At 41.9% G+C, this 17975-nt stretch overlaps 1 protein-coding gene and 1 long non-coding RNA gene across 2 annotated transcripts in view; both read right to left on the reverse strand.

Annotated features, from left to right (window-relative positions):
* Window positions 1–1452: 1452 nt before the first annotated feature.
* Window positions 1453–10042, reverse strand: NPY (neuropeptide Y). The gene is made up of 4 exons (XM_050329654.1): window positions 9948–10042; window positions 9592–9779; window positions 4195–4275; window positions 1453–1754 (listed from the first exon to the last, which is right to left on the reverse strand). The coding sequence occupies exons 2-4, from the start codon at window positions 9777–9779 to the stop codon at window positions 1730–1732; spliced, it is 294 nt and encodes a 97-aa protein (XP_050185611.1). The 5' UTR covers window positions 9948–10042; the 3' UTR covers window positions 1453–1729.
* A 6139-nt stretch (window positions 10043–16181) lies between these two features.
* LOC126647470 (uncharacterized) overlaps window positions 16182–17975 on the reverse strand; it is a 37465-nt gene continuing 35671 nt past the window's right edge. Inside the window, exon 4 of the long non-coding RNA XR_007630613.1 lies at window positions 16182–16668. This is a non-coding gene — a long non-coding RNA (uncharacterized LOC126647470). The remainder of the gene's footprint in view (window positions 16669–17975) is intronic.

A 17975-nucleotide genomic window follows, 5' to 3' on the forward strand; every position in this document is an offset into this window, starting at 1 on the left:
GGAATTAGAGATGTTGTATATCATATACTTCAATAACTTCCAATTACTATTTTAATCACTATTTTAATTACTATTTTAATATTTACTAAAAGCAGAACTTTTTGAGTACTCTACTCCAACAGGTCCCAGCCTGTGGATGATGGCTCCTTCTAGCTCCAGCAACTTGTGGCCATCCTGGAGTCCCTGCGAACATCACTGCCTACTGCTGTGGGTGGAAATGGTTTATACCACTGGGAGCTCCAAACATTTTTGTGGATCTAGACTGCTTTTAAATTTCACATGTAGCAGTGTGGAACCCATCACCATCAAGTCTGTAAGTATTGCTGCTGAAAGCTAAATTTGCCGATTCCAATGACACCCATGTGTTTTATGAAAAGGAAAACTATGTTATGCTTCACTGAAGACAGTGTGACCACAAAAGCTGGCCAGTCCTAGTAAGCTGGTAATGCTTTGCAAACACATATCTAGAAACCTGGAACTTAATCTCTCCTGGGGACAACAGCCATGTGGAAACATTTGAAAAGTGGGAAGGGGATGTAAATATATTAAACCTTCATGTTGATTCTTTTCCAGTTTAGAACTTTCTTATGTGCTGCTTTATACAGTGTTTACTCACAGTGCCTAAAGAAAAGAAGTTGTGTATCAGGAACCAAAGACTAGCACTTGTGTCATCCACACTGAGGGTCCTGACCTTACTGCAAGATATGAATCTGTGAGCTAAAACCACTTAAGAACAAGGGTAGCATGCTGCCATTTTATCATGTTACTTTGAGTAAAATCTTAGTGTGTGTCTAAGTCCCTCATTTGGCTAGTGAGTGAATTTATAAAATTAAAAAATAAGAAAACGGAAACGTGGAGGTAGATTGCCTTGCTCTTGTTCTATGTATCTTCTCATGGTAAAACAGAAACCATGAGAGAGGCTCCATATGAGAGAGGCTCAGAGTGCAAATACCCAAAGCGTTGGGATTTATCAGTGTGCTACCTCACAAGTCCTTAGAAATGTTGGATGTCTCTTTTCTGGCATAAATAGTTGTAGTTATGTCTTGGTTTATGAGTTACTTTAGATACTATTTTCTGCTACTTTGCCAAAACAAAGATGTTACATCTGTTTCATTTAAAAGTACTAATTCAGGTTTACAGCCAAGCTCCAAATCAGTTTTGAGGAGTTAGCAGAATTAAGCAGTGACTTACTCCTTTGTATTTTGAAAATGCCATTAACTTTACTACATTTGTCAGTGTAAGGACTAAGTAAGATTTTGGTACAGTCACTCTGAAAAATTGCCTCTCAGAACACTATTTTCCTAAGTTATGCAGTCTGTGATAAATTATTTTTAACAGTTTTGCATAAATCAAGCATCTGAGATGAGTCTGAGGCCACAATAAATGATGTCTTTATCTTACTTTGCAGAGTAATTACTGTAATAACTGCGACACTATTGTTGTCCACACTACTTCAGTCTACAGGGAGGTTATAATTCAGTTTTAATAGTTTAAAACAACGCATTGTTATACCAGTGACATGGTTGGTTCTTTTCATTACGTATGTTATATTTTGGAATGCACAAATAATTTATTTAAATAAAGATATATACAAATATGATGAAGGAAAAACTCTACAGAATTCAGTACAATGGCTGCATGCACTGGGGATGATGCTATGATTTGCTTCATAGGCGTGGAGTATGAATTGAAAACTAGGAAAAGTTTTGAAGGTGTTCTGAAAATCCCATCACCACATTGAAGGGTCTTCAAACCTGTAATACATATTATAGAATATACATTAACAACAAAAAAACCACATTAAACACATGGAAAACTCATTATGGAAATATCCATCCCACTGACTGACTTCAAAGGCAGTCTAGGCAAGTACTTCACACTAGGTATCTAACTTCTAAGAGGTAGTATTAGGAGAGACACATCCTGTTATTGGATATTAAACATTTTCTTATCACTCCACAAGACAGACAAGATCAGAAATATGCCACATGTTTCTGTCATAAAAACCTGTACCTTACTTACCTGTACTCAGGTCAAGGCACTTCTTTTTTTTTTTTTTCTTTTTAATCTTTATCTTCTTGTTTTGTAACTAGTTTCTGTAAGAATCTCTCTAAAATTTCTTCATATACTCAGGCATATACCTAGACTACAAAATATTTTGGGGCATATTTCAGTCAGCAAAAGCAAAATGTCAAACCAGGCCAGTCAAGCTGAAGGCAATGAAGTAATTTATTAATATCCCAATATTCAGTTACAAAGTTAAGTTCCCAAGAACTCATGAAGTATCTATGTCACTGATTCACTGAGTGCAATTTACATCTGCTCCTTAGCTTGCTTCGTATGTAACTATTTCTAAAACATTTACTTAATTTAAGCTCAGAATAATAGCAGCCTGCCTTTCATTCATTCAGCATGGCTTCCTCCATGAGGAAGGGTTAGGCAGCCGTGCTGTACCTGAGCATTTCTGCTCTGTGTCCAGCCATTCACTCCTGTGCAGTTCCCCTAACTTCTTCCCCTCAGCTTTCACACCCTCTGGACAATTTCAACCAAGTCAGGGTTTCAGATTTCATGGATATTAAGATCTCAATGTGACATGAAACACAGGGCTGGATAGCAAGAAGATTTAATTATGTCCTCACATGGAGGAAAAAGCTGGAGTGGAGTTCAGAATCCATACAGGGTTTTATCCTAGAAAACATATCCATGGGAAACTAGAAATCATTGTTCCCAGTACTCCCATAACTGTCACTGATGAGTGACAAATACCATACTCAGTTTAAAGTGCTGTTACAGGGGGTATGAAGCAAAAATCTGCTTCTCATCAATTCTTGATCTTAAATGCAGACAAGTTGGTTATTTTGCTGATGAATTTTTGCTCCCTGGTGTGTTATAAATAGCATTATTGAAACAATAATAATAATCATGAAATTTTGTTATGAAGAGGTGAAAATTACAGAGAATATTAGACTTTGTACTACCCTGTGTGTTGCCTCAGATTCATGGCAGTGGAAATTTCCCATTATGTGAGGGCTCTGCCTTGTCATTACCAAACACAAAATAGTCTAATACATTTCACTGCACTCCATGCAGTTTTTTAGATAAGCATCTGCAGAGAAAACTGCATCCCCACAGCTGCAGTTAGTCATCAAAACATAAGTTAATGGTCTCCCTATTGCAGAACCAGAAGTCTAATGGACAACATCCCTTGATGACAGTAGAAATTTTGGTTACCTTTCAGTGTCACGATCATGCCCTAAATTCAGTGCTACGGACTATTGTGCTTAAGTATTTAACTAGTCTAATTGAGCCTTCACAGAGCTGATGAGAGTGCAGAGCACTTGCTTATAGACTCCTGAGACGACAGCTGCATAAAATATTTATTTCTGCATTAGAAGTATTACCAGCAAACTTAAGACTATCAGTAAAGACTTAAACTGAGCTCATCTGTGTTTGATTGTGAGTGAAATTAAAAGCAATATTTTCCTTCACAAGCCAAAACTCCCCCTTTCCAACATACTTTTCACCTGTGTAAATTGCAGTCACTACTACAATATCTTACATTATACCTAAAGTGTCATTACCTAACTAGATAAATACCTTATGTACATTTGAAATCCCTGTGTTGTTTGAAACATCACTGTTACTCTAAACCAAGTGCAAGTGGAAATATAAAAGCCTTTTTTTTCCTTTGTAAAATATTAGACACAAAACCAGTGTGAAATACTATATTTTAAAGAGAAGTCATAGCCATGCATCTGTGTATGAGTTAATGTATGAACATATTTACCACCTATGTGAGTATCAAATGAGAAGAAATATGTCATCCTTGGGGCTCTAATATGTAAGGAATAATCAAACATCGGCATACAATTCTGTGTAATAAAGTCCAGAATGGGGCAAGTGCCTTGGGAATGCTTCCCTTCCTCCAAGTAACAGGTATGGCCTTCTCCCAAAATCAGGAAACAAGGATGTATGGACTATATCATATTTGGTAAGGCATTTCTTGCATTCATAAATGGTTCTATTTAAAAAAAAAAAAAAAAAAAAGGGAATTAAAAATGTTTTTTAAGGACATATCTAACCAGTTGTTAGTGGCATATGTTTGTTCTCTGTGAAACGTATTTACTGATAACAAATGAAACCATTAAATCTAAATGAGAAGTGAAAGCCACCACAAAACCTTTTCATACATACCTGGATCGAGGAATGTTTTCTGTGCTTTCCCTCAACAAGAGGTCTGAGATCAGTGTATCTGGGCTTGATCTCTTTCCATATCTAAAGAAAAATTTTTAAAAGTTGTATTTTTGTATATGTCAGTTTTTAGAAATGAAGACTAAGCGCAGAACCATTAAGGTTTTTTTGGTTTGTTTGTTTGTTTTTTTTTTCCCAGAAAAAGTAACAGAACAGATATAAATACCACTTTTCAGCAAGTATTTTAATTTAACTTAACCACGTGGGGAAAACATTCATTCTTCAGTACTCCTTTCCCCCCCTGCCCCCATATTTTTCTACATTTTTTCCATAATCATTTTTCATTGTGGCATTGAGAAACTCTATATATTTCTCACTTTGATGGCTGTTCCTGGATACTCTAGGACTTTACACCTTAGTGATATGAGCATGGAGGAAGAGGGAAGAAGCTGTGCATGATGTGACCTCCAAGCATGTCATTCTTGCTTACAAATCCATTTCCATCATCTCTTTAATTTTCTCATTGCTTTGAATGATACTCTACCCTTCATCAGAAATTATTCAAATGAGGAGTGGAATTTATCCATTAGGTTAATAGAAGAGAAACCTCAGTGTGACATACTAGCCAAGGAATCAGATGAGATTTTTTTAAGATAACGTTTGGGACTGCCCAACATGTAGCACATTAGGTTGTCAAAACTGAGCTGTCCCAGGGTAATCATCTTGAACTACGTGGCTGTGGGAACAAAAACTTACTCATTCAGAGTTCTTCAGTTAAATGGGATATCATGGGCTACCTTTGTCCTATACTTACACAGCAGCCGACCTTCTATTTGCCTTTTTTTTTTTTTCCCTAATCCTGGATACTGTACATTACTCAGAAGTTAAAAGCACTGCAACTTCTGTTTCTTGGGAAGGAATTTGATCTCTTTTCTTGAGAAAACAGAAGCAACAATGATCAGCCTGCTTGACAGACATTTCATCACTATAAGGATTCATTAGCCTAAGAGTGATAACTATGAGCAAACTCTCAGTTGGAAAGAATTAAGATCACACTTTGCAACTTGTGTATGCAATTATTCTGAATCATAAAGTACACAAACAGCTTTGTTAACGTTGTTTGAGTGAAATTCTGACTCGAGAGAAATTGAAGGTGTAATTAAAGACTTATACCCAGTGATTATTATCCAGTGACCACAGTCATTCCAGGGATCTACATTCAGCAGAAAAAAAAAACCAGAACCTTCCCAAACTACATTTAAAAAGCTAGCAGTTTCAACTGTTGATTACATTACTTCTTGAAAAGTGGAAACATATCTCACTTTTCAATCATTTTATTCAACTCTTTGTATTTTTGCATCACCCAAATCATTTTAATGTATCACCTATGCTCCAGAAAGACAAACCAGCAGTTACAGAAAGTTAAGGTAGATTTCTTAATCTAAGTAGATTGGAAAGAACCAGCCAAACACAGTGAAATGCTATTACAATAGTGCAATCAGGCATGATGCTGAATCAAATACCTTGCACTCCAGCACCACAAAGGGATTTCTTTCTTTCTAGTTCCCTACTCTGATTAATATGGATGTGACCTGGAGTTCAACTAAGAAGGAATCTAATTTTCCATTATGTTAAAGAAATTGATTTAACAGATCAACAACTTGCTCTAATAGCTCACACTTGGACAAAACTCCCACGAATCTCTCAGAAAGTTTTGTCTGAGTAAGGAATAGCAAGCAACCACCTGGAGTGCAGAGATTCACTCAAATAATGAAGATTACTGTGTTAGGGAGATATCTTTTATTTGAGTCCCTTTAGCATCTTGGCTAGACTAGTGCTGCTACCTGTGCTGCATGGATCCACCTTGTCCTCACACAGCAAAGCTGCACACAAGGTGTTTGCTGATTGCAGTCAGCTGGGCTGGCCAAAGAATAGCCGTTCTTCCTGTGTCAGGAAGATGCCTGAGTCTCCTGTCTACCCTGGAATTTTGCACCTGGGAAACAACCATGCTACAGACATACTAAATAGAGGCAAAAGTCCACTCTTGCCAAAGTCAGTCTCTTCTTTCTGATGCTAATGCCTTGAGAGATCTTTTCTCCAGCTGCTTCATGCTTTGTCTCCTTGTCTGCCCTGCCCAGCTCTGAAATTACTAGAACACAGAAAGCCAGGCCTTTATCTTCTGTTTGGGAAACACTTTTATCAAATACCATGGCTTTTTTTAAAAGGATGAGGTTCAAAGCCAGGTGAAAATACCTGGTTAGTTTTTATGTTCAGTTTGGGAAATCAAGGCCTATTTTGGGGCATGCCGATAACTCACAGCTCCAGCTGAAGTCAAAAAGGATTTGAGGAGTAAATACACTTATTCTGATTAGAGACAGTAAATTGCAGACTCAGCAAAATCTCAAAGCTTCCTATGAAAACTTGTGTCTTGAGAGTCATATCCCAATGTCCAAGGCTGGCAACAGGAGCTGAGGGATCTCAGAAACATGTGGGTCTGATTCAGAAAATTGCGAAGAAACCAAAAGCTCTTGAGAGCTGCTGCCTTCCCCATTAAAGGGCGTTGACATGAAGTAGGAGCATCAGGACACACTTCCAGATACTCTCTGCCCTGTCTATAGTTTGAGGCATTTCCAGCAGGAATGGCCTTACTGTTTTGCTACAGCACAGAAGAGCCACAGATTCACGAACAAGTTACAAAGGAAAAGGAAAGAAGACGGCCTGTTCGCAAGAGGGAGTACAGATAGTACTAAGTAGCAGAAGGAGGAGTGATTCAAGTAAAAATGGCCTGTGAAAAAAGATTCCTGAACATTGTGGTAGGGGGATATGAGGCAAGACCACAGGATTGTTTGGGAGACAGAGGTGGAACTAATCCAAAGACACACAGACATCTCTAGTGCAGGAGTCTGCATCTATGCTGGTCATCTTGGGTTCTCTTTCAAATCATAAAGACCTGTCACATAAGAAACAAGAATCCTCAAACAGGCCTGGTGACCTGCACCACACAAGTACCTGTTTCCCTCAGCTAATCTCAAAGAAATTTAAAGCTGACACTGATGTCTAAAGCTAAGTAAGATGAATCTGAAGGAGAAGGATTTCAAAGGAGAGAGGGAGCAAAGCAGCCAGACTGGCAGGGTCTAAAGACAAGAAGAAAAAGATGGTCTGGAAGGAAGAAGTTTCATGGGAGCTGGGGTGAAGACCCTGTGGGTCACAGTAGCTCAAAGGGGAATGGCACTCAAATGCTTGGGTCAAGCCAGAAGCAGAAGGCAGGAAGATGGGACGGGAGGTTACTCATAATCACAGAAACATCAAACAAGGCAGGACAGATGAACCTGAAGAGAAAAAAAGCATCGATCTCCTCATGTTCTCCTTTGCCAGCATGCTCTTACTGCTTCATCTCACTGGCTACAGGCACCAGGTCTGGTGAGAGGCCAACAGCTTACTCATTCACCCTCAGGAGGAGCAGGACAGCCCCTGGACACCTTGTCTCCCCCCTGTCACAGTACTATGCACAAAAAGCAGAGACAAAAAGCTGCAAAAAGAGAGAAAACTTCGAGCACATCTGCTGAAACAGACAAATCAACCAGTCCAAAGTGCTTCAAAAGTTATTGATTCATTTTGCAAATGACTGTGTCACTGCCAAAGAAGGGAACCTCCAGAAGCTCAGTTAAGCTTTCCAAAGGGAGGTGGCAATTGCCTTATTTCTGGACTGTTAATTCACCACACAGTGGAAACAGTACACCTTTTTGGTTTTTCAGTTAACCTAAGTAGTAAACTTTTAAAAGTGTATCCCTAAATTGCCATTGTAGTGTTTTTTTCTGCCAACTTTCTTGTACTTCTAGGTCAATTCTGTTCCTTTAAATATGAGGGTGGGTAGGAAATCTGGGTAAAATCCAAAGAACAAAATTTAAATTTTATCCATCAGCAACAATCACTATTTCACTTCATTTCAGACCCTAAATCCACACACAAGAATTAAACCAGTCTCAATCTCTGAGTTGTATAGGTACAAGCCAGAAAATAGGGGAAAAAAGTCAAAATTAAAGCAAGCATACAGGGCACACACCAGAAGTGGTGTTTGAATAGAGAAAGGAGGGTTTGTTTGGTTGGGTTTGGATTTGGGGTTTTTTGGTTTAAAACATGACCTGCCTTTGGACAGCAGTCACCTTGGAAATGGGAGATGAAAGAAGAAAAGAAAGGATGAGAGACCAGCCTGGAGGTCCCACCACATGCAAGAGAAAAGGGTAGCAGAGGCAGAACTTGAGGATCAGATTATTTTAGCAGTAATCTAGACAAAAAGTTATCTGAGCACAGTCTGCCATCCAGAACCATGCCATACACATGTGCAAGCTGTGAATACTGCTTTAAAAGTTCAGGACTGAAGAACTGTATTTCTATCAGCATCTTCATCTGTCTTATACCATTAGTGCACTGGCAGACAATGTTATGGACTTGCTGAGAAAGGTCTCAGTTACACAATAGCCTCCCTTCTAATTTAATTCTCAGAGTTCTAGAGGGACAAATGAATGCCTAATTTTAGACCTCTCATGTGGTTTTGATATTAACAAATAGATAAATATGTCATAACTCTTCTGGGTCACACATTGCTGTGGTACCTCAGGGGAAACTTCTCTCAATCACAGCCTAACTGGACAGATGCTCCCAAAGATGATGATTTTTTTATAATAATTTGCCAGGATTTTTTTTTTTCAGACTGAGCCTTTACTTCTACTTTAGCAAGCACAGTCAAACGCAGAAAACCGGTTTAGAGCCAGGCAGGCTTGGGTTCACGCTCTTTTCTCTTTCGGATTGGGCTTGAGTTCTTATTTGTGATCTTGAGAGAGGTTTTTGTTAGGACTAGTGGGTTTCTTGGCAGCCACAGCTGCAATAGGTAGCTGGCAAACCACAAAGCATCTAGACTACTACATTTTCTCAGAGGGTACTTTTTCTCATGAAAATCTTCACTTGAGTGGGTGGCAGCAAGAGAAGTGGAAAACTGCTCCTACTGCCCTTTCTGCCTCTCCCCAGCTCCCAGGTTAGTAACGTTTTTTTCCCTTTTAGGGGGCTCTCCCCATACATGACCTGTGGTTCCTGCTCCTGACTGCCAGCCTGTCTGAGCTAGGAAGAGCTGGGATAGCAGAGGCAGCGTTGACACCCCTCCCCCTTCTGACAACTTGAACAGTGAAAATTCAGCTCTGGACCCAGAGACAACTCAAGGGTTCATGGGTGTTGCTCTCTAAAGGGAATCTGTGCACCACGTCTTTCTCCGTGTGGGTGGGTGGGGAAAGCAAGGAAAGAGACCCAGTGTGAGGGGACACCCCACCTTTCTCCCCTGAGCCTCGACAAGGAAAAATCTGCCCGGGGAGCGGGAAGAAGCGATGTTTGCCGTCCCGTTCTGCCTACCTCTGCCTGGTGATGAGGTTGATGTAGTGCCTCAGCGCCGAGTAGTATCTGGCCATGTCCTCTGCGGGGGCGTCCTCGCCGGGGTTGTCCGGTTTGGAGGGGTACGCCTCTGCCAGCGTCCCCAGGCAGACCAGCAGCGACAGGGCGAAAGTCAGCACCGACACCCACAGCCTCACGGTGCCCTGCATCTGCACGGCGGGGCGGGATGGAGGAGAGTCGCCGTCAGCACCTGCCCCGACGGCGGGAGCAGCGCGGCCAAACCAGCGCAGCCCCGGACCGCTCCCGGCCGCCCCACGTCCCCGCTTCCGTCCCCATTCCCATTCCCATTCCCGTGCCCGCCCCGTCGCGGCACTCACGGCAGTGGTTGCAGCGGAGCGGCTCCCGGCTCGGCGAGGCGTCTGCCCGTGCGTCGGGGCTCCCGAGTGCGGGGCTCCGCGCCTCGCCGGGCTGTTTTAAGGCTTCCCCGGCAGGCAGGAGGGGCCTCGGGCGATCACGCCTCGCCAGCTCCGGTCCCCCACGCCCCGCTCCGCCTGCCCCTGCCCCGGGAGGGGCACCGCGGCCGCGGTCGGGCGGGGCCGGGCGGCACCGAGGTGGGGGGCGCCACCGCGGCCCCCGCACAGCCCCCGCCGCCCCGGCGGGTCCCACCCGCGGGCTGCCCCCGGGCTCTGCCCCCGGGAGCTGCATCCGGCCCTGCGTGTCCCGGTCCGGCCGTGGGAGCCCGGCTGCCTGTACCTGTGGAGCCGCCGTGCTGCCCGGTGCCCGAAGGCGGCGGGGGAAGGGGAACTCTGGGGAACGAATTGGCCCCGCTCCTGTGGCACCAGAGGTGCCCCAAGCTTGAGCTTCGTATCGGTAGTGCTGCCAGACATAAAGCCATGAAAGCAAGACGGTTTGGGGCAAACGAAAATACCGAATCAGTGCCACAGGCTCAGACATCATTCCCACAGAATGGGTAAATCAAAGATTCATGGAATGGTTTGTGTTGGAAGAGACCTTAAAGATCACCTAATTTCAACCTCTCTGCCATGTACAGGGATGACTTTCACTAGACCTGATTGCTCAGAGACTCATCCAAACTGGTTTTGAGCACTTCCAGGGATGGGACATTCACAACAAATATTGAGGCTTAACTCTCCAGGAGACTGGAAGCACAGCCACAAACTGCACCTCCCTCCATGCCCACTCTTACCCCTGCTCAGGGCTACCTTCTGAGTGTCTGTGCTAAAATTACTTTGTTCTGTGTCATTTTTGTGCCTGAGCCATGTTAGAGAAAACAACTCACCAACCCCATGGGAACACAATAGCCTTTCCAATAGCTGTCCTGACCCAAGGAAGCCACTGCTGAGTCTTGGATGCAGCAGCTTCTCCCAGCAACATGGGACTACAGAGACTGATCCAGCTAAGGTGTCAGACTTACATGTCTCCCTAAACTTGTCCAGACCTGAGTCAGTGGAGAGAGATGGGCACCCTGGCTGTGACCTGATCTCTCATACAACAGAGGTCTGAGATAAGGACAGTGATCATCTTCTGACAACATATCATTTGCTGATGACAGGACCAGCCTAGGTCACTGGGCTAGGCTAGACACCTGACCACTAGAGTGCCTGAAGTCAGGTAAGATGAATCCAACTCAAATAAAGTTTCAGAATTTGTCAAAGAGTTTGGTAGAGTTGGGAACTATCCTTACATATTAGTAAATTAAGGTTAATTCTTTAGAAACAGATAATTTCATTATCATCTTGATGACCAATGACTAATTCCAATTGGAATGACAAATCATGACTCTCATCATATCTTATTTTTACTTTAATTTGAAGGCAAAATAGCAATCACCCAAGTAAGAAAATTAGACATACTAACAGAAAACTTTAAGACACACTCTAAAATGATATCATTCATATGCTATTGTTATTAATTTCTGTAGTTATTATCATATGCAGTTATTGGCTTAATAATAATCCAGCAGACTCTGAAAAACAATATTCAGTTTGCAAAAGCAAAGCCAGAAATAGTTTTCGTCACTCCAGAAACAGAATCTAAACATTATCTAAGAAAAAAAAAAAAAACCAAAGTAGCAAATAAATGGCTCTTGTGGTGCACAGCTAAGCTCATGGGACTATGTCCATTTCAAGCCACAGAACAAAGAAAATTCCAGAACTCTTAACGTCAAGAGATATTTTGAAATTTTCATGACTCCGTACTGCACTGGCCACAGACCTTACAGCAAGATTACAGGCTGCCTTATATCACATACTGAGTGAAGAATTTTAATGTGTGTGAATAATCTTCCGTGCCACAGCCAGCAGCTCCAGCTCCTAATTTCAGCAGATCTGTGCATGGGGTGACATCGCGTCATGCAAAGTGGCCTCTTGCATCCCCACGCTCTCTGTCCTCCCACCAGCACACTCCTGCACATTCAGTGTTCACCCTGGCCTCCTGTCGGCTCAAGAGATGCAGCTCATGTGACAGCCTGATACCTAAGACACTGCAAATGCCCTAAAGAGCAACTGGCTCCATCACTTTCCCTTGGCTATGCTGAATCCAATAAGCTGCCTATTCCAAAGCTTGCGTAGATCCAGCTTATCAGTTTTTATGGGGTGTAGGGAACAAGTGGTGACAGCACTGGAGAGTGAAGCATCTGGGAAGGTGTACCACAAGGGCAGCTGTCTCCAGCTTCAGAATGATTCTGGCACAACCATCTCCCACCAGCTCACAGGACTGGGGTTGACTTTCTTATTGTTAAACTCTTTCACTACTTATAACTGAGGTTGCTTCTCTCCTGCTAGCACCACTGTTTTTACACTATCAGTCTTCAAGGCATTCCAAAGAGGAATAAGCCAAGAGGCTAGCAAGTAGAGCAAGATGAATGTGAGGTCTGGCGTCTACATACTTACTTGGGCTATAAGGAAGCAATGACACTCCCCCCATCCCAGGTATGTGTGTATTCCTTGACACAGCAGCATGTCATGCTGACACATCTCGGCACAGAGCACCCCCTGGGCAGTTGGCTGTCGGTATCTCCGGAAACCCTGGACAGATCCCTCCTCTATTCCTAGTGATGAGGTACAAGCAGTACGCTGCTCCCTCCAAGAAAACAATGAAGGAATAATACTGGCTAAGTCCCTCTACAAAATGCTGGGTCTGGAGAAGCAAGTCCCCCCAAAAATAAAGTGTGGTCCAAACTAACAGTCAGTTTGTGTGACAGCATGAGTGAGGGAAGCCCTCTCTCTTAGGCAAGAGTAGGAATAAAATTTGCCTCCTTCATGAGATAGCAGCTCCTGCTACTACAAACTGCTTGACAGGGTTTGGGAAGAGATTTTCTTCCCTGGAGCACCATGACCCCATCAACTCATCTATTGTGTCTTACCTTTGGATGAAGTAGAATCTCCCAGCTTGGGCCAAGTTTGGACTCACACCCCCACTCTGAGTGGCCTGAAGGTTAATGACATATCAAGACTTACCACTCTCACTGCACCTCCAGGAGAACACTTCTTTCCATACAGTTCCGACATTTAATTTGGAAAGCCCAAAACACTGAACCCAAAATTTTGATTACCCTGCTTTCCACTGTGCCTATTTCTATAACAGTATCGAGGCACTGTGTGTCTATGCCCCATTTCATCATTTAGGATGAAGCACAGACCTTAGAGGTTTCTTGAGTTTGGAAATTTTTATGTTTGGACCCATCCTATAAGTTTTTACAAATAATTCCTCTCTTCTGTTTTTAAATATTTAAATTTATACAAAGTCATCCAATTCATACCCTTATAGGGTATCATATACTACTTATATTAATAATAATCATTTAACATTAATAATAATTATATTACTATTAATTACATGGATAAACCATAATTTGGATGCATAACATAATCATCAGTGTAATCTCAATGCAAATAATACTGGCATGTTTTAATTGATGAAACAAACCCTATACCTAAAATTACAGAGATATATAGGTTCTGGTGTACCAATGAGACCAAGTGTCCCTCAGTCTCGGTTACCTTTATGGGGGTTTTACAACTGGTTTCCGGACTAAAGATCTCGTGCACTTTCATTTATTTCATCTGTTGGTGATTCCTCCATGTGGATGCTTGCCCAGTGTTGCTGTCCTTGCACAAAGCAGGCAGACATTTGTATTCTGGCAAGTGGCAGAGCTGCATTTTCCACAAGCAGCTTTAGGATGGGCTATAAAAGTGAACCAGAAAGGCGTCAATGATCACTCAGCAGTGTGATGAAGATCTTCATCACTCAGCAGTGATGATGAAGAAAGTCAACAAGAAATGAATGGAGTTAAAGAATGCAGCCTGGGAGAGAGAGAAGAAAGACTCAGGCATAGCTCAGGTCTAGCAGCATTTAGATATCCACTTTTTCCCTTTACCAGGTATTATGGGCTTGCAGATGTGCAACTCCTAGTTACACCCTAGCTAAAGAATCAAAACCTAGAAGAGTATTTAACTACACACAGAGAGAAAAGGGTGTTTCAAAGCTCTCAGCAGGTATCAGTGCCAGATGCAGAACTGATGGTAAAAAAGTGAAAAGGAACATGACAGTTAAATTTTGCCTGCATTTTAGTGTCATGACATTTAAAGATTCAATAGACAGCATTTTAGCCTACAAATTCCAGACTATACTAAGAATTGAAAGACTTCCAAAGTGTCAACATATTAAAAGATAATATTGTTCTACAAACTGCATAAATGTGAAAGAAAATTCAAGTAATTTATTAATGGTAATATATTCAATTGAATTAAAGAAGGGCACGATATTTGCCTGAATTAAGACAAAATTTATCGTGATTAACTTTGGACAGAGCGTTATTTATACCATGCTTTCTGTGGTAGGCATGGAATTAAAGCTGTTCTTTGTTATTACAAATATGCATAATGTCATTTTTCACCGCAGCCAAGTGCATCAGTGCTCCTAAACTAGCCCTTGTTTTAAACAGAAGAACAAAATCAATCTCCTAATAGAGAGAAAGTTGAAAAACTGGAGCCCCAGGAAAAAAGATTCCTGTGGTACTAGAGACATGGAAATAGCAGCTTTTATCAGCTGATGTTACCTATGCTCCTGTAGTTAAAATATCTCACTAAAGGTTTCCATAGCTGAGCAAACCTTCCAGAAGTGCTGTGTCTTAGGACTGGAAGTTCAGTCAGATAAGCAGTGCATAATTATTCAGTAGCCATATGAATTTATCTGAACAGGAAATGGAGCTGTTAATCTCACAAAATCAGACTCTCACAAACTTTACAATATTGCTGATTTCAGTCTGCTTAGCAATACTTTCTGAAAAGCTTCTTATTGTGCTTTGATACATCACACCACTATCCCACATTTCCAAACTTTTATGTGTCTCTTTCAGTACTTCTGTTCGCCTCCACCTGTATCTACTGGTAAGAGTTGAACAGAGCACCTTCTAATCCTCAAGTGACCCCCATTCCTGCCTGCCCAGCAGTAGTCCTGTTTTCAAGAGGCATCCTTGAGAGCCTTATGCAGGTTTATAGTACACCACCAAAAAGTAGGGCTCTGGCTAAGGACAAACAGCATGAAAATATAAGAGAATAGAAAAAAAAACTATTGGATCAAACCAAAGGCTCATCTATCCTACCCTGAATGAGATCTAAAAGCTTATTTCTAGGACTGTCAGAACAGGAAAAGCGTACAGGCACCATATAGGTGACCAGCTGTGCCTGTATGTCCCCTTTGCCCACAGCACCAGGACAGTCCAACATCAATGGCAGGGAGGTGGGTGATAGGAAAAGGGAGTAATGGTTTTGAAGTGAAAGAGGGTAGATTCAGATTAGATATGGGGAAGAAATTCTTCACTATGAGGGTGGTGAGGCACTGACACAGGTTGTCCAGAGAAGTGGTAGATCCCCCATTCCTGAAAGTGTTCAAGGCCAGGTTGGTTGGGGCTCTGAGCAACTTGGGCTAGTTAAAGATGTTCCTATTCATGGCAGTGGGGTGGAACCAGATGACCTTTAAAGTCCCTTCCAACACAAACCATTCTATGACTCTGATTCACATGCTGAGGCAGTGAGAGCCTTGACATGCCATGGTGATGTGACACCACAGGCACCAAGCTACCACACTGAGCCAGACCCATCTGCGTGATACCTCCTGCCCTCCAGCAGGGAAATGAAAGGCAGTTCTTGACTTGAACTACTCCTGGTGGTGCACAAATGGCTCCTGTAAAACTACGTGACTGTGAGCTGCACACCCAAGACATAATACAAATAAATTCTTTGCTATTTAAAGCAATGTTGTTCAAAGCTTCACAGCAAAGGTCCTGCGAGCATTTGACTCACAATCACAGCAACATATGACTGGACATCAGAAAAATAAAACTGGTAGAATCTTACCATGAAAGTTGTTGTTTTCCTTTTCTAGAAAACATAGCCAAAGGGACATCTGAAATGCTACAACAAGGTCAGAGGGGCATGAGCAATTGTCCTGAGGACACGGGGTGCAGTGCACAGTTTTGACAGGAGCACAGTGATACTCAAATAAGCAACAAAACCAAACCAAACCCAGTATTTGCAGCTGTAATAGCACTTGTTTTCTACACCTTTTTTCCTTTCCCACTCCCCCAGGACAACAGAAAAACAAAGACAGATTAGTACGACAGAGATCAAATTGCTACCTCTGGCAAAACAGCTACTGCTGAGACCAAAGTCAGTAAGGAGCAGCTTACACAAAGGTTGTGGTTTAAAGCAAATGAATCAAGCACTTATACCAGAAATAAACAAATTCTCCACCTCGAAAGTGATTTTTCATGTGCATAAGGTGAGGAACTTGAAAAAGTTTTCCTTACTTAAAGACAACCAGAATTACTAGAACTAACCATTATCTGCTTCAATGTATGTCTTGATTTCAATCCTGTTAAAGAGGAAATAGGAGGAAAAGTGAGAGAAATCCAACCAGGCTACACTGGAACATTTTGCTGAGTGGCTCTGCCTGAAACTCAAACAACAAAGAAACATGTTGCCTGAAACGTAAGAGATATCAGAGGTCGATGGGATTGTGCCAAGGACTGAAGAATCCAATCACACTTGCATGGAAAACTGTCACACTTCTTACCTGCAGGGAGTAAATCAGAGAGGCAGATGTAAGAAAGACATCTGCAAAGGCTTCTGGAAAAGCTTGCTATGTGTGTTGATTCACAGAATATTACCACCTACTGATACACATACAGAAGTGAATTCATCTAAATCCAAGGCCCTGGAGCTGAAAAACATCCTTCTGCTTAAAATGTGGATATTATACACACACAAAAAAATATCTTCTCTTCTAAGAGACTCACAGTCTATGCACAATCAGAATCACTTTTGCTTCCTGTCCTGCAACACTGACACAGCTGAGACTTAACTTTCTCCTTTATGGTTTCACAATTTTGTGTGTGTTGAATGCTTTATTGCTTGTCATGGCACACAGCACAGGAAACCTTAAGTGCTAAAGATGCAGCCCTCTTTAAAAGCAGGTCTAAACTTGGAGACAGGGGTGATAGATTGATTAATTTCAGGCTAATAGAGGGTGGGATTTGCCTCTGCCAGCTTTGGCTATTCAAAAAGTAGGCTCTTAGTTTAAGCATAGGTCCAGGCTCTCCTAATGATCAAAGAAAAACAGAAGGCATCTGCAGAGTAATTCACCCAAGATAAATGTTCATCACAACTGGGAACCCTCCAGGAGATCCTCCTCTCTCCCTGTCGTCTTAAAGCATAGAGATCATAGACTACATAACTACACACAGTCAAAGAAACTGATGAACAAACCTCACTCTGATGACAGGGAATCCTTCTCTGTCACAAGGGCTGGGATACCACAGATGTCCACAACAGTTGTCTACTAGACATTATTCTTCCTTTATAGCCTAGCAGGCACATTTGAAATGACAGGCACAGGATTTAGGAAAGGATCATACACTTAAGGTAGTGTCACACTGACTGTGTTGCTCTCAAAGATCAGAGACACGTGGAAATGTCTTGAAACGTGCCTAAAAACGTGTCTAAATGGCCTTAGCTGTGCACTGGCCTTATGCAGTTTGAGCTTGTCTTAGCTAATGGCTTTTCACTCCTGCTAACTGGATGTGTTCCACCAAATAAACTGCATGTTCAGCCATTAATTCAATAATTATGAAATCAGGAAAGGAATGTTTATCCATTATTCTGAGGGGTTTTTTTTTCATTACACACTGATGCAGTTTGGGGTAGAAGAGCATGACAGCTGTAACAGTGAAGGTAGGCTTGTTTTGGATATGACAAGTGTAACAAGAATATGGATCACAATGTCCAGCATTGAAACATTCCTTCTGAAACCCTTATGCTGTTGAAACTAATTATTTATTTCGTATTTTAGTTCTCCTCTTAATCCACTCACAAAACTTTCTG

The sequence above is a fragment of the Myiozetetes cayanensis genome, unplaced genomic scaffold, assembly GCF_022539395.1.
Source record: "Myiozetetes cayanensis isolate MyiCay16 unplaced genomic scaffold, myiCay2020 scf1, whole genome shotgun sequence".
In the NCBI taxonomy this organism is placed as follows: Eukaryota; Metazoa; Chordata; class Aves; order Passeriformes; family Tyrannidae; genus Myiozetetes; species Myiozetetes cayanensis.